At 44.6% G+C, this 17,844-nt stretch overlaps 1 protein-coding gene across 1 annotated transcript in view; it reads right to left on the bottom strand.

Moving 5' to 3' along the window:
* Positions 1-1,040: 1,040 nt before the first annotated feature.
* Positions 1,041-17,844, bottom strand: part of LOC149445163 (cytochrome P450 2G1-like) — a 29,802-nt gene continuing 12,998 nt past the window's right edge. Inside the window, exons 6-9 of the mRNA XM_089654209.1 lie at positions 17,672-17,813; positions 10,947-11,134; positions 2,480-2,621; positions 1,041-1,369 (exon numbers count right to left, since the gene is read on the bottom strand). Of these exons, the coding sequence (XP_089510335.1) occupies positions 1,188-1,369; positions 2,480-2,621; positions 10,947-11,134; positions 17,672-17,813 (654 nt within the window). The 3' untranslated portion in view covers positions 1,041-1,187. The remainder of the gene's footprint in view (positions 1,370-2,479; positions 2,622-10,946; positions 11,135-17,671; positions 17,814-17,844) is intronic.

Genomic DNA, 17,844 nt, shown 5'->3' with positions numbered 1-17,844 from the left:
GGCTGAGACGCAGGAGCCTGGGAGGAGGCCCAGTGGGAAGGGGCCTACTTGCAGGCTGGGTCTTGAAAAAAGGATTTCTCAGCCTCCCTAGTCCCCGGAGGGAAGATTACTTGTGGAACCAGGAAAGGAGCCAGGAAAGGAGCCAGCCCAGGAGAAGGCCTGAAGGCAGCCACCTACCTAAACCAGCTCACAGGAAATAGAGTAATCCTACACCCCCTGGGCCAGCTAAAGGTGAAAAGAGCACTGTGGCGGAAAACTTGATTAGCTCCTTACCCAGGACTGTATATCTTAAAGTGACAGGCACTGGATCCCCTTGCCCAGGGATTCCTTCAGACAGCTTGGTAAATGAAGAGGATTTATCTGGGGTCTGGGGTGGTACACCAGGAGAGGCTGCAGAGCTCTTCAAGAAGAGAAATGCTATCTTTTGACTTGTATATAGTTATAAGGAAGTTAGCCTCAGTTTGCAGTTTCCTTGGTCATCCCATACACCCCTTACCCCAGCCAAGTTATTAACCCCTTAAACAAAAAACCCAAAACAAGTTCAATGACTGTTTACTGTATCCTGTGTGTGAGATTTGAAGGAAAGTTGAGTTGCCTGGCTGTGTAGGACCATAGGGGGACCCAAATGTTCAGTAAATCCTAAGGGGCTACATCCCTTTCTAAAAAGTTCAGAATCTCTATAGATTCTGAAACATCACACAGTGACATCACTGCCCTTCAAACCACAATTCTTTTTATTATCATTGTTGATTTTTTCTTCTGCAAAATTTTACAACGGAGAGAGCATTTTTTTGCAAGTAATGGATTTACATGCAGGTTCAGCTTGGGTAGGACTTTTAGCTGTAACTGTAACAAGGCCTTTTTCCATATATAGAAGGCTTCAAAACAGACCTGAAAAAGTATAATTATGTGAGGCAACATTATCATCTGCTGGTAGATGAATGAAACATGTTAAAGCGTGCAAAGTAAGGGCACGGAATACTGGAGATTTTGTATCATTTTTACATTTGATTTTTTACATAAAGATTTTGAAGTCTACATCCAGTTCAAAAATTATTTACTTTGCAAAATGGCACATCTGGAACCACTACAATATATTACAATAAAATGGGTACTGCCAAAAAATGTATAGTTGCCAGCATCTGGCCACAGTGTGACGCCATGTTTGATATTGCATAATAGCTATTTCACCGAGGGACAGCAAACATTTTATAATTCCGAGCTCTTGAAGCATTGGTGTTGGGTTCTGGGGTGATATCTAGGTCTTTTATGTCAACTGTAGGTTTTAAAGTAAATCTTTGCAATACAGTAGTAAAAAACAAAAAGAGTTCCATTCGAGCCAGCCCTTCTCCTGCACACATGCGTTTTCCTAGAGGGAATGGAAAAAAAAATCAGCCTTTCAATACCATTACAAGACCAACCAGCATTGCAAAAATCATGTGTCAGTAATCTGGTGCCCAGGAACATCCGATTCTAGGCTTGTGATGCTGAAGGCCAGAGCTTTACAACTCTATGCACCAGAGTTTCTTTCAGACACTAATTACGCATATGGGTCTCATTCAAGAAACATAGAAAAGTGATTGCAAAAAAGACCAGTTGGTTCATTGATTCTGCCCTTTTTTTTTAACATTTTGTACCATTTTATAACTTAAAGTCCAACTTCAGGATAAATGTTAACCCCATCCAACCCACCTTTGCCTGATTTAGTTAAGAAAAAAATAATTATTTAAATTCCTGCCTCTACTTACGGTGGCCAAGTAATTATCCAGCGCCGGGTACTTCTCATTACTGGTTTCCTAGTGAGCCCTGTATTCAGGTAGCCAGTGAAGTCTTCCTCTTTGGATCCAGAAGAGTTTTGATGTCAGACCGAGGGGAGTTAAGGGGACGGCTGGTGAGGGTTAACATGCAGGTGCTGAACTAGTAGTCCCAGAAGGTGGAAACAGCATCAGTGAGGGACCTGGATGCGGGGACTCAGGTAAGTATAACTGACTTCACCAGGTAAGAAAAGAATATGAGCTGGCAGGATGGGATGAAGGGGCATGGGAGGGAAGGACTGGAAACAGATTTTGCCTTACTTTTTGAACATTCTTGAACAATGAGAAGAAAATTATTTGCACCCATGATCTGACCCCACTGGAGTCTTCTGGTTGTAAAGCAGCTGCACAACACAGAATGCATGAGACTGCAGTCCTGACCAGTGGGTTTCTCATATCATTGCACTGCTGGACAGAAGATGATAATTAAATAAAACTTCAAAAAGAAAATAAATGGATGTCCTAGTATGTGTTGTCCCTTTTGAGACTCACTTGGATACATATTTATATTTTTACTCTTCACAGTCATTTATTAGTATGTTAAACCTCATCTGTTCTATACCATTCTGCAATGGGGAGTTCATACTATGTACAGTATGTTGTTGGTAGTATTTGGTATCAATAGAATGGATTCCTGCTTGAATTATTACACAGTTCTCTGGTACCTGCAGAAAATGGCATGAAGGCATCATTCTTCTTAAAGGCCCCATTTTCATCAAGAAAGTGCCCTGGATCAAATTGAGTTGGATTCTTGAAACAATTAGGGTCTTTCAGGACAGATGTTATTAAAGGAAGCACCACAGTGTTCTGCAATAAAAATAAGTTAATTATTGTCTTTGATTTTTCCTTAGAATTGTTCTAAATTGTGTCGGTCTGTAAATCAGGCCTGTGATGCTCTAGCTATGAAGAACTATGAATGGGGTATCATATAAAACTATGACAATACTGAAGCAGCATCTAAAGTAAGGAACTAGATCATTACTTAGATTTTCCAACCTGCATTAAAACTACTGAAATGTTTTCTGTCAACAATACATTGAATCAAGCAGGCTGTGCCAGGCACGGCAAAATGTAAATGGTAAACCATGGTAAAATAGTTGAAAGTGTAGCCAGGTGCTGCTGGCTATAAGTCTGCCTGCTCACCACACCCCTCCCACCAGTCCCATGAACACATCTGGTGGACTGTGAGTATCTGAACCAGTATCTGTTCTCCTGCGCATCTCCTTCTCGCCCCACTCTCCATTGAACTTTCAAAATAGAGGTAGAGCTGGCTGCAGATATTAATGTTGGCTGATTCCCAGCTCTACCTCCTTTGGGATTTATGCAACAAAAGAGGGCTCAGTGGAATTTCCTTTTCACTCTTCTCTCCTTGGAGAGTGGAACGGATCCTATCAAGGGGCAGAAGAGAAGGAGCCAGTGGAAGCCTCAGAAAGAACTTGTTGTGCAGAAGCTATGGCTAATGGGAATTGTAGTTCTTAAAGGGAGGCACTGCATCATCCTAGTTAATGGATACTATGGGGTTTATTTACTAAAGCTGGTACACTCGAAATCTTGTGCACTTGTGCATGGTAGCCAGTTTCTAACCTCAGCTTGTTCAATTAAGCTTTACAGTAGCAATAAAACCTGGAAGCTGATTGGTTTCTATGCAGAAGTGCCTGAGAATCTGAGTGAACTAGTTTTAGTAAATAAACCCCTAAGACTACTGAACTTAAGATCCGTCCAAACCCCTGCTCCTGGAGAAGGAGATTTTCACTTTTTTTCAGGAAATTCAGTGGGGAGCTAGGAAGTCCAGGGAAAAGAGCAACTGGTACAGACCTGCTGTCAGGGTCTGTGCCTCACATCTAAGGGACCAGAGCTGTTGGAGAGGAGCTAAGAGGACCTGTGCTTTGTCCGTTCACCCACATTAGGGAGAGGGGATGGACCTGAACCTGAGCCTGCTAGAGCTGCCTCAAAGACTAAGGCTATGTTCACACTAGCTTTGTCAGCAGGCGTCAGACAGGCATTTGGGAAGCGTTTTTAATGCTTCTCAAACGCCTATGAAAATTATGCACATGGCAGCACACAGTGCTGTTCACACTGCAGCATTAGCGTCGCGGAGCGGCAAAACTGATGCCTCATGTCCAGTCAGGAGGTGTTGAAGCCTCCCATTCAAGTCTATGGTGATACTTCTCTAATGCCTGGCAGGCATTTGTGGAGCATTTGCGAGGCGTTTGTGAGGCGTTTGTGGAGCGTTAATACCATTAAACTTCATTATAGGCATTTGTGGTGCGGTTTTAACACTTTGCAAAAGCCTATCAAAAATCTCAAAAACACACATAGGGCATTTGGGGAGTGTATGGGGAGCGTTAAAACTCTTCCCAAACACCTGTCTAACGCTTGTCAAATGCTATAGGGGCGTTTGGCAGGAGTTATAAATAAAGTCAAGTGAGAACGTAGCCTAAGTTTGACAAAGTCACCGTGTCTTCATGACTGGAGCTGAGAGACTGCGGTCTATGTTAGGGACCAAGACCTGATCACTTGGGACTGCAGATCACCAAGTTACTGGACCAGACATCCCACCTGCCGAGCTTAAAATACCCATCCTAAACACCCACCACACACTGTTAGTCCACATAGAAGTTGATCCAATTTTACGAGGTATCTCCTACCATCCAACTTTACTCTTAAAGGGACAGCCCATTTGCCTGCTATATTTAAACCCTACATGTAGTAAATTAATTTAGATGTGTTAACATAGCTGATAAAGGTAAAAAGACCAAAACCGCAATAGTTTAGGTATAGTAAAATATTGCTACAGGACTGATGATCTAGAGGAAAAAATAAACAAAACTCCAATGAGGTAGCTGAAGGGGTAGGCAAGTTTAAAGGGGTAGAGATCTACCTGAACGACATGGAATAAGTCAAAGATCACCAGGCACAGTGTCGCCTACTCACACCTGATTTAAGTCTCTAATTGCCGTACTATCGTGTCACAATTGCGTACATTGCATGGTAATCACGGGTTTAAATCAGGTGGTGAGGAGGCAGCATATATCCTCCTCACCGCCTGCCAAACGCACTGAGATTGCTTTGCAGAGGAGCAGCAGTCCCTTCTGCACTTGTGAATGGACCCTTAGTTGCATTCATCAGTGGCACTGTTAGGACTCGTTCACATGTAAAGTCAGGGGGTAGTACAACTCTGTGGTTGATTCACGGTTTTACCGCCCCCAATCCCTATCCTCTTTAGCTGCTGAGGTAGCAGCCAAAGGTATACACATGCCGCAGCAGGAATTACACCCCCTGTTGCTTTTTGGTGGTTGCTACCACCTGCCAATCAGACCCATTCAAATAAATGGGGCCACTCTGCAAGTGTCCTGTAAATGCATGCATCTTTGGGGTCCAAGGGGTTACAGCAGGTGGTGAGAAAGCTGTTGTTTGCTGTACTGCACAGAGTCACAGGGCACTTGCAGAGCAGCCTCATTCACTTGAATAGGTCATGCTTGGCAGGTGCTACACCCACCAACTATGACAGGGCATAGGAGCCAGCACTACAGAGGAGACATCGGCTTATGCGGCTCTTGCTCCCTACTACAGCTCCATCTTTACAAGTAGTCCCTCTGCATTGCAGTCTGTTTGATGCTCTGGTATGGTGGGTCAGCAAGTCTAGACTGCGATCTACCAGTCACCTATGAGACGATTTGCGAACAGAAGTGAGCATGCGCACAGAAATGCACAACCGCGCACACGCACGGTGAAGATTGGCACCAGACATACTATTTAAAAGGTGCCTCTGCCTGTGCTGCGTGCCGACTGGTCTTCAGCTGTTCCCCGTTTCCTGCTCGTTCCTGTGTGATTTCCTTGTTGCTGACCCGGCTTGTTCCTGACCTGACTCTTGATTACTCTCCTGCTTGATACTTGTTCCTGACTTCGGCTCTGCTCCTGACTTTGGCTTGCTTATGATTTGGTACCTCACTGTCTGCCCGTTGATGACCCCGGCTATTCCTATGACATTGCTCCTGTCTCCCATCCTGGCTTCCTGCCTTGCTCTGGTGCACACCTGGCAACCTACCATACCAGCTCTGCATATCACTACTGATCCTGAATCGGAGGTTCATCAGTCTTCCAAAGTCTCCAACTGCAAGAGCTGCAAACATCTGCTGGCGCTCTTGTCCCCCTGGTCCCTGGACACCCTCTGTTCCACTTCCAGTGGGGTCAGGACTTTTGACACAAGTGAGGCTGACCTCGTCATTTCAATCTCCAATCAGGTACGTGACACACCTGGCTGAGATCTACTGGTAGATCATGATCTACTGGTTGCTGACATCCAAGGTAGCTGTATTCATCCTAACAGTGGGGAAAATGTCTTGTTAAATGTCTTAATGGCAGTCTCATTAAAAACCAGGATTTAGCAGTAAATTAATGGATCAGCGAACTATAAGGAGGTATGCCATTGCTACTAGGAATAACATCAAGTTTACATTACAATTCATATGTACTGTATTGTCGATGAGCACCATCATGTTTGGCAAGAAATTTCAAATACTAACCACAATCACTGTGAAGAACGTCTTTGTTGATGTTCATGGAGAAATATTTTCTTATCAAAGCTATGTGGGTACCTACTGCTCACTTTTACAAACCTGGAATTTGGGTGTTTTTTTTGATACTTCAACATATACACTTCTAAGATACGTATTTTATATAATAACTACAGTCTTTGAGGTTTGCTTTGAAGATTCTTCTGAGTTCTATAATGTCTTTCATTTAGTTAAATTACTAAAACTGTTCAGGGTGCTTTAGTGGTCTGTTAATTCTCTAAATCAGGGGTGTCCAACCTGCAGCCATTGGGCCACATAAGGCCCAAGACGACTATGAATGCGGCCCAACACAAAATTGTAAACTCACTTAAAAATGTTGATTTTCTTTTTGGAATACCTTTTAAATACCTTTACACTTAGCAAACACGTGGTTGAAGAAAAATGTGACAGCGTTTCTTTACTGGACTTTTATAAGTTATATCTTCCCAAAAAAAAATATACCATTCTTCACAATCACGCCTTATTCAAGTCATCAATTGTCAGCAGCACCTATATTTGTGAGTAACTGTTTTCAAGGATGAAGCACACGAATAGCAAAATTAAAACCAAAATATCTAATGAGCACCTTGAGAATTCTTTGAGAATTGCTACTACATCCATAGAACTATATATTGATGCGCTAGTTCAGTGGTCGGCAAGCCGCGGCTCGCGAGCCACATGCGGCTCTTTACAAACTTAAATGTGGCTCTTCTGTGTGCCGGGCGCCCGCTCCCCTCCCTCCTCTCGGGCGGCCGCCCCAAAAGTCAGGAATCTGCAGCTGTCAGGATGTAGGCGGGGCAGCCAGGATGTAGGCGGGGCAGCGTGACGAACTCCTCTCCTCTCATAGTCCGCCCTGAAGACCAGAACGGCGCGGGAACACGGCGAGAAGAACGCGCGGAGCAAAGGTAAGTGAATTGACACAATATGGGGAATGAATTACTGTAGGGGGGATGAATTACTATAGGGGGGATGAATTACTATATGGGGGATGAATTACTATATGGGGGATGAATTACTATATGGGGGATGAATTACTATGGGGGATGAATTACTATGGGGGATGAATTACTATATGGGGGATGAATTACTATGGGGGATGAATTACTATGGGGGATGAATTACTATGGGGGGGATGAATTACTATATGGGGGATTAATTACTATATGGGGGATGAATTACTATAGGGGGGATGAATTACTATATGGGGATGAATTACTATGGGGGATGAATTACTATATGGGGGATGAATTACTATGGGGGATGAATTACTATATGGGGGATGAATTACTATGGGGGATGAATTACTATATGGGGGATGAATTACTATGGGGGATGAATTACTATAGGGGATGAATTACTATGGGGGGGATGAATTACTATATGGGGGATTAATTACTATATGGGGGATGAATTACTATAGGGGGGATGAATTACTATATGGGGATGAATTACTATGGGGGATGAATTACTATATGGGGGATGAATTACTATGGGGGATGAATTACTATATGGGGGATGAATTACTATGGGGGATGAATTACTATATGGGGGATGAATTACTATGGGGGATGAATTACTATAGGGGGGATGAATTACTATATGGGGGATGAATTACTATATGGGGGATTAATTACTATGGGGGATGAATTACTATATGGGGGATGAATTACTATATGGGGGATGAATTGCTATATGGGGGATGAATTACTATGGGGGATGAATTACTATATGGGGGATGTATTTTCAGTTTTAAAAATGTGGCTCTCAAAATAAATTTCAATCGTGGTTTTGGCGAGATTTGGCTCAGTTGAAAAAAAAGGTTGCCCACCACTGCGCTAGTTTATCAAAAACAGTGTCAAATATCGCACTAGTTTTATGGTGCCCTCTTTAACTTCTAACATAAAAAAAATTCAAATGTAGCACTACCCCTTTAGGGGCCACTGGATTTGATTTTGGTCCCCCTATGCGCTGCACTGCTAGGTAACATGCATTTCTCACACTTTGCACACTGGAGTCAATGAACAGTCCTTGAGCTTGGTTTTGTGATTTTATTAAGGGGTTAAGAACTTAGATGGGGTCTAGGGGTATATGGGATGCCAAAGGAACTGCAAAATTTGAGGACAAACTCCTTAGCAACTATGTACAAAAATGTGGATAAAAACAGTCTTTCCTTGAAGAGAACCAAAGGCTCTTTCTAGTGTACCTCCTCAGACCCAGGATGATTCTTCCTCTTCAGCCAGCTGCCTAAAGGTATCCCTGGGCAAGGGGGCCCAAGAGCTGTTAATTCAGAACAGGCCCAGATGAGAAGCAAGTTGGGTGTTGTACCTGACTGCCTTCTCCACTTATCTGGCCCAGGGGGTGTAAGAGTACTCGCACTCCCTTCTCCTGTTATCTTGGTGAGTTGGCTGCCTTCAGGCCTTACGCTGGGCTGGCTCCTACCCTGCTACACAAGCTGTCCTCCCCAGGAAATGTTGAGCCAGTGGAGATCCTTTTTTCCAGTGACCCGCTTGTAGGTGGGCTTCCCTCTCTGGGGCCCCTCCAAGGCTCCTCACTCCAGCCTTCCTCAATCCATCTTCCACCTGACACTGCACACCTCCCCCCAGTCTCTGCCACATTTGAGGGTTGCTCTGGTCACCATGTGCAGCCTCCTGCCAGAGGATTGGCCAAAGTCCCTCAAACATGCAGATCCCTCTCTCTTCCATAAAGCTGAAAAGTTGGGAGGGTTCCAGATGTCCTGGCCTGTTAGAGCTTCACAGCCTGTCCTGAGGTGAACTCACTACCTCACTCCCAGGCTGACTCATCCCAGGCTGTTATTCAGCCTCTGACTAATAAACATCCTACCTAGCTAAATCTAGAGGGCGTTACACAGAAAAATGAAGTTTGCTTACTCAAATAGATACATTATCAGTGTCAGTGATCATTAACTTGTGATCTGCCCAACTTTTTCTGCTCACCAGCTATTCTTATTGTTAGTGTATTTTATGTGTGGCCCAAGACAATTCCTCTTCTTCCAGTGTGGCCCAGGAAAGTCAAAAGGTTGGATACCCCTGCTTTAAATGTTTTCTTCTTTTATGTTTAACTAGGAAAAGTATTAAACAATGTAGTCAATAAAAGCTTATATATGGTATGCCTCCTGCGCTATTATGACCCCTGTCGCTAAAGCAGCTGGCACTTAAAATGCCACAACCAAGGCACAAAATACAATGTAATGGAAATAAATAGTGCAGCGCTAGAAATAGTAAAATGCTAATACACATATAGATAAACATGCAATAATGGTGGTACCCCTACTGGGGTGTATCTGTATCCACTCTCGGTGCTGTGAGCAATATTATATAGTGCAGTCCACACACATGCTGTACAGTGAAATCAAACACATGAATGGCTCTTTGTGCATGTGCTCCACACTGAGTGCAAACAAACAGGATGTCAGTCCACAGTGACAGGGGTGCCCCCTCACCTTCCTGCCCAGGCCCCTCAGGACCAATGAGCCAAAGAATGCTTAATTATTCCTCCACAGCCCGTCAGATCCTCCTCAGCAGTGGTGATGGGACCCTCTCATTAGCACTGAAACCGGAACCTCTCCACACACGTTTCCAGCAAGGCAAAGAAATCCAGCACAGTGTAAAATCATTTATTGAGATAAAACGCTAATGCAAAATTCCTACTCACACTTTAGTAGTTACAAAACGACTTTTCCACCACGCTATGGGTGTACTGCATGCATGAACTCTGATAAGGTGTACCAAGATGGCCCCTACGCCGGATGTATCTACGCGTTACGTGACGATTGGACCACGTGACTGGTATATCCTGATGAAGTCACGTGGTCCAATCGTGACGTAACGCGTAGATACGTTCGTGGGAGGAGTCGTAGCGGTGACGCGGCTGACGCGGTGACGTCACGTCCGGCGTAGGGGCCATCTTGGTACACCTTATCAGAGTTCATGCATGCAGTACACCCATAGCGTGGTGAAAAAGTCATTTTGTAACTACTAAAGTGTGAGTTGGAATTTTGCATTAGAGTTTTATCTCAATAAATGGTTTTACACTATGCTGGATTTCTTTGCCTTGCTGGAAATGTGTGTAGAGAGGTTCCGGTTTCAGTGCTAATGAGAGGGTCCCATCACCACTGCTGAGGAGGATCTGACGGGCTGTGGAGGAATAATTAAGCATTCTTTGGCTCATTGGTCCTGAGGGGCCTGGGCAGGAAGGTGAGGGGGCACCCCTGTCACTGTGGACTGACATCCCGTTTGTTTGCACTCAGTGTGGAGCACATGCACAAATAAAAGCTTGTTTTCCTTTTCTGAATTTTTGTCATTCAAAACCTATGATATCTCAGCGCATAGCGGAGCCTGCTGCCAAGAGTCCATTTGTGTGTTATCTGATAAAAATGTACAAACACTTTAACCTATGCCAAAGAACATTAGGCAAACACCATACCCGCACCAATTACTTAGCTGAGCTTTCTTTACTTAATTTGACTGAAAACGTATTGCTCAACAAACGCATCAGTGTACTTTGCATTATGTTCTTTTATGAATATTACAATATATCAAAGGATTTCTGACATTACCTTGGGAATGTGGTATCCTCGAAAGGTGGTGTCTTTGCTGGTAGCATGTAATAATCCTACAGGAAAAATATCGGCAAATCTCTGGATCTCATGCACAACGGCATCTGTATATGGCATTTTGCTCCTGTCCTCCACAGAGGGAAGGCGCTCTTGTCCAATCACGGTGTTAATCTCCCTCTGAACCTTTTCTGCAGGTTGTTTGAAAATCATAGAATAAATGACTTGAAATATTCCTCATATAAAAATAATAATAATTATGACCAGTGTGGCAAGTAAATAAATATACCTCCCAGCAATGCTATTACTAAGGTGCAGCTAGAGGGAGCTCTAATGATTAGTAGTGTAACTTCAGGAGACTAATACCAACAAGCCCACATTAAACTCAGGGATGAAAGTGAGCAACACATGTTTTGTGCTCTTCTTCTTTGATACAGGTTAGTCACACTTTGTTTACGCTATCTTTGTTCAGTTTTTTGTTTGTTCTGACATTCACTTTCTCTGTTTAGTGTCCTATATATTAGTAATGCTAATTCTCTAATACAAATTTAAGTGATTTTCCACATGGCCTGCCACTATAAAGAAAGTAATTATCTATATAATGTGATCTATTTCTGTTTAACACATTGAACTCTGAATGCAAGTAAGCCACATGTGTTTTGTGCTCTCCTCTTTGACACAAATACTGCAGGCTGCATCTGTGTCATACCTCGCACTCAGATTTATTTATTTTTTTTATTTATACAGTATTTATAAAGCGCCAATAGTTCGCTCAGCGCTGTACATTACAAAGGGGGACAGAACATGTGACAGAACAATACCAATACAATGCAAAACATGAGGGGATCGAGGGCCCTGCTCTTTCAAGCTTACAATCTAGGAGGGAGGGGATGGTGGCACAGGAGGAGATAGCTGTGGGGGATGAAGTGGTAGGAAGAGTGGAGGAGGTCGGCAAGTTAGCAGGGGGCGGGGTAGGCTTCCCTGAAGAGATGGGTTTTCAGGGTGCGCCTAAAGGAGAGGAGAGTAGGTGATAATCTGATGGGTTGGGGCAGGGAGTTCCAGAGGATGGGTGACACCCTGGAGAAGTCCTGGAGGCGGGCATGGGAGGAGGAAACCAGGGAACTAGAGAGAAGGAGGTCTTGTGAGGAGCGGAGTGTGCATGCTGGGTGGTACTTGGATATTAGGTCAGTGATGTAGTTCGGGGCAGTATGGTGGACAGCTTTGTACGTCAGCGTTAGGATTTTGAATTTGATCCGTTGCGCAATCGGAAGCCAGTGGAGGGATTGGCAGAGGGGGGTAGCGGAGATGGAGCGGTTGGTAAGGTGAATGAGTCTGGCAGCCGTATTCAGGATGGACTGAAGCGGGGATAGCCTGTGGCGAGGCAGGCCAGTGAGGAGGGAGTTGCAGTAGTCGAGTCGTGATATGATGAGGGAGTGGATGAGCTGTTTAGTGGTTTCTGGAGTTAGGAACGTGCGGATTCAGATCACCGATAATCCTGTAACACCAGCACATGTGATGATTTGTAAGTTTAGAAACATTGGCTTAGTACAGTTTAAATGGAAGAATACATGCTGGCAGACTTGAGCCATGTATAACATACTACAGAAAACAGAACAACTACAGGAGAAACTTCTAAGACAGATGAAAGAAACATGATGAGAGAACTGTGGGAGAACTGAGCATTGGAACTTCAATGGATAGTCAGACAAGTCAGGGATTAAAAAAAAGAAAGTATGCCAGAGCAAGACAAAGACTGAAAAAAGATACAAGAGTAAGATGACAGACGCTTAGCTACAGCGTAGACATTAGCCTGTAGGGGGTTACCTTTCCAAGCTCATTTTATCTATTAACCACTTGAGCTGCTGAGGATTTACCCCCCTTAATGACCGGGCCTCTTTTTGCTACTCGGCGCTGCACTAATTCAACTGATAATTGCGCGGTCATGCAATGCTGCACCCAAACTAAATTTACGTCCTTTTTTTCTCACAAATAGAGCTTTCTTCGGTGGTATTTGATCATCTGTGCGCTTTTTATTTTTCACGCTATAAACATAAAAAGGTCAAAAATTTGGAAGAAAAACAATATTTTTTACTTTCAGCTATAAAAAATATATAGTAAACTCAAAGTTGGTTATAAATTTCGGACAAAATGTATTCTGCTACATGTTTTTGGTAAAAAAAATCCCAATGAGTGTATATTGATTGCTTTGTGTGGAAGTTATAGCATTTACAAACTATGGTATAAATACTGCAACTTACGCCATTTTTCTGCTATACAGCGCTGCGCTGGTTTAACGGACAATTGCGCGGTCATGCAATACGGTACATAAATGAAATTTACATCCTTTTTTTCCCCCACAAATTGAGCTTTCTTTTGGTGGTATTTGATCGCCTGTGCGGTTTTTATTTTTTGCGCTATAAAAAAAAGGCTGACAATTTTGAGGGAAAAAAAACAATATTTTGGACTTTTTGCTATAAAACATGTCCAGTAAAAAAAAAAATGCAAAAATCAAATTTAGTAAAATTTCTGCCAAAATGCATTCTGCGACATGTCTTTGCTAAAAAAAAACCCCAATACATGTAAATTAATTGGTTTACGTGAAAGGTATAGTGTTTACAAATGGCGGGAAAGATATTGGGATTTTTAGGGTTTTTTTTATACTAATAATGGCGGCGATTAGCGAATTATGGCGGCGATCAGGGACTTATGGCAGCGACCAGCGACTTGTGGCGGGACTGCGGCAGATATTCTGACATTGGGGGGTACTGACTTGGTGTCACTGACATCCCCAAAAACACTAATACAGTGATCAGTGCAAAGAAAAAAAACTGACACTGTACTAATGGCAATGGGGAGGAAGGGGTTAACTTTATTTTGCAGGGAAGGGTTAAAGGAGTGAGGGGAGTGTTTTACTAGGGGGTGGGGGTGTGCTGGGCTATATACAAAACCTGTGAGACTAGGAAGAGGGAAAAGTAGACTTGCAGTCAGGCATAGCGCTTGATCGATAGAGGTCTCAGGTAAATGTTGGGTGGGGGGTAAATGGCAGTGCAGTGGTTTTTACCTTAATGCAGAGAATGCATTAAGGTAAAAAAAAAGTTTGTGTTTAGAACCACTTAAATCAGTAAGTCCTTGATTGGCCTGCTGATCCTGTGGCTATAGGGTAAGATATGCTTTGTTTATGTAACAGAGACATGTTGTACACTATATTGCTAAAAGTATTGGGACACCCCTCCAAGTCATTGGATTCAGGTGTTCCAATCACCTCCATTCTCACAGGTGTATAAAATCAAGCACCTAGGCATGTAGACTGCTTCTACAAACATTTGTGAAATAATGGGTCGCTCTCAGGAGCTCAGTGAATACAAGCGTGGTCCCGTGATAGGTTGCCCCCTGTGCAATACGTCCATCTGGGAAATTTCCTGGCTACTAAATATTCCACGGTCAACTGTTAGTGGTATTATGCCAAAGTGGAAGCAACTGGAAACAATGGCAACTCAGCCACGAAGTGGTAAGCCATGTAAAACGACAGAGCGGGGTCAGCACATGCGCACAGTGCGTAGAAGTCGCCAACTGTCTGCAGAGTCAATAGCTAAAGACCTCCAAACTTTGTGTGGCCTTCAGATTAGCACAACAGTGCACAGAGAGTTTCATGGAATGGGTTTCCATGGCCGAGCAGCTGCATCCAAGCCTTACAAACCAAGTGCAATGCAAAGCGTTGGATACAGTGGTGTAAAGCATGCCGCCACTGGACTCTAGAGCAGTGGAGACGTGTTCTCTGAAGTGACGAATCCCACTTCTCTGGCAATCTGATGGACGTATCTGGGTTTGGTAGTTGACAGGAGAACAGTTCTTGCCTGACTGCATTGTGCCAAATGTAAAGTATGGTGGAGGCAGGATTATGGTGTGGGGTTGTTTTTCAGGGGTTGGGCTTGGCCCTTTAGTTCCAATGAAGGGAACTCTTAAGGCGTCAGCATACCAATACATTTTGGACAATTTCATGCTCCCAACATTGTGGGAATAAAGCAAGGTCCATAAGGACATGGATAAGCAAGTTTCGGAAGGAGGAACTTGACTGGCCTGCACAGACTCCTGACCTCAACCCGATAGAACATGTTTGGGATGATTTAGTGTGGATATTGCAAGCCAGGCCTTCTCGTCCAACATCAGTGCCTGACCTCACGAATGCGCTTCTGGAAGAATTGTCAAACCTTTCCATAGACACACTCCTATATCTTGTGGACAGCCTTCCCGGAAGAGTTGAAGCTGTTGTAGCTGGAAATGGTGGGCCAACTCAATATTGAACCCTACGGACTAAGACTGGGATGCCATTAAAGTTCATGAGCATGTAAAGGCAGGCAGCCCAGTACGTTTGGCAATATAGTGTACCTCATTGCTATGTAATCAGATCAAGTGAGGGCCTGGTGATGACATGGCTACTGTTTCCAATTTAAATGAACATTAAAGTGATTCTCCTCATCCCCCCTCTCCCTCGACATAACCCGCAGGGACTTCGTTGCTGCTCAAACTCCCTCCAACCCCGTTCCCCCTCACTCAACTACCCCCTCATCACCCTCTCCCACGGCCCCACCACTGCTCTGACCCCCACTTCCACCCCACCCTACATTCCTCATACTGAAGCCCCCCCAACACTCCGCACCTTTGACCTTACTACCATCGAGGAAGTCTCCAAGATCCTCTCTGATGCCCGCCTCACCACCTGCCCCCTCGACCCTATCCCCTCACAACTCCTACGACCTCCCTCCCCCTCCATCCTACGCTCCCTCACCCACATCTTTAATCTCTCCCTCTCCTCCGGCACTTTCCCCTCCCCTCTGAAACATGCACACATTACCTCCATACTTAAAAAGCCCTCTCTGGACCCCAATAACCCGAACAACCTCAGACCCATCTCCCTGCTTCTATTTACATCTAAACTCCTCGAGCGCCTAGTCTACACCTGCCTAAGCTCTCACCTCAACGACAACAACCTCCTCGATCCCCTACAGTCCGGCTTCCGTCCCCTACACTCCACCGAAACTGCCTTACTCAAACTCTCCAACGACCTGCTAACTGCCAAAGCTAATGGCCATTATTCAGTGCTCCTACTTCTTGACCTCTTTGCGGCCTTCGACACAGTCGACCACCCCTTCCTCCTCAAAAAACTACACTCCCTTGGCCTCAGAGATTCTGCTCTCTCCTGGCTCTCATCCTACCTGTCACAACGCTCTTTCAGCGTTACCTATAATGCTACCACCTCCCCCTCACTCCCCCTCTCTGTTGGGGTCCCTCAAGGCTCTGTCCTCGGTCCCCTTCTCTTCTCCATCTACACCTCCTCCCTTGGCCAACTCATACACTCTCACGGCTTCAACTACCACCTCCATGCCGACGACACACAAATCTATCTCTCAACCCCCCACCTCACCCCCGCGGTCTCCTCCCGAATCACACACCTACTGAGCGACATATCAGACTGGATGTCGCTCCACTTCCTTAAACTGAACCTCTCCAAAACCGAGTTTCTTGTCTTCCCCCCAGCCCGGACATCACCCCCCATTGACTTCTCTGTCACATCCAACAACGCCACCATCAAATCCGCCCCGAAGGCCAGAGTACTTGGTGTCATTCTGGACTCCAACCTATCCTTCCAGCCCCAATTCCAATCTTTAACAAACTCGTGCAGACTCCACCTCCGCAACATCGCCAAAATACACACGTTCCTAACCCCAGAAACCACTAAACAGCTCATCCACTCCCTCATCATATCACAACTCGACTAATGCAACTCCCTCCTCACTGGCCTGCCTCGCCGCTGGCTATCCCTGCTTCAGTCCATCCTGAATACGGCTGCCAGACTCATTCACCTTTCCAACTGCTCCATCTCCGCCACCCCCCTCTGCCAATCCTTCCACTGGCTTCCGATTGCGCAACGGATCAAATTCAAAATCCTAACACTGACGTACAAAGCTGTCCACCATACTGCCCCATACTACATCACTGACCTAATATGCAAGTACCGCCCAGCACGCACACTCCGCTCCTCACAAGACCTCCTTCTCTCTAGTTCCCTGGTCTCCTCCTCCCATGCCCGCCTCCAGGACTTCTCCAGGGTGTCACCCATCCTCTGGAACTCCCTGCCCCAACCCATCAGATTATCACCTACTCTCCTCTCCTTTAGGCGCACCCTGAAAACCCATCTCTTCAGGGAAGCCTACCCCACCCCCTGCTAACCTGCCGACCTCCTCCACTCTTCCTACCACTCCATCCCCCACAGCTATCTCCTCCTGTGCCACCATCCCCTGCCTCCTAGATTGTAAGCTCGAAAGAGCAGGGCCCTCAATCCCCTCATGTTTTGCATTGTATTGGTATTGTTCTGTCACATGTTCTGTCCCCCTTTGTAATGTACAGCGCTGAGCGAACCATTGGCACTTTATAAATACTGTATAATAATAATAATTCTAAAGGAAATCCTTTTATTTTTTTTTCAATAACAAATATGTTATACTTATCTGTTCTGTGGTTTTGCACAAAGCAGCTCTGATTCTCAGGTCCCCTGCTGGCGCTCCTGGCCCCTCCCCCTTGCTGAGTGCCTCCATAGGGGTTGATTACACCGCTTTAATTTTATCCTTTTTAGTACAAAGAACAGTTCTTTTATCAAAGCTATCATGTAGACAGTAGTGCCAAATATGGATTTAGAGCAACAAATATTGCATAAGAAGCAAAGGTAATACCTTGTATCTCTGGATGTTTCATCATTATTATAAAAGCATATCTCAGAGTATTGCTTGTAGTTTCTGTACCAGCAAAGAACAAGTCAAGTACTGATCCCAATAGGTTTTCCGCATGAAATTCTGTATTTGGGTTTTGCTTCTCCTGAAATACAAACACACAGGTAACACTTAGT

Source organism: Staurois parvus, unplaced genomic scaffold (genome assembly GCF_062004578.1).
Source record: "Staurois parvus isolate SC_StPar_1 unplaced genomic scaffold, SC_StPar_1.0 ptg000746l, whole genome shotgun sequence".
Lineage (NCBI taxonomy): Eukaryota > Metazoa > Chordata > Amphibia > Anura > Ranidae > Staurois > Staurois parvus.
Note: the sequence above shows the minus strand (reverse complement) of the source record. Positions and strands in the feature narration are given on the sequence as shown.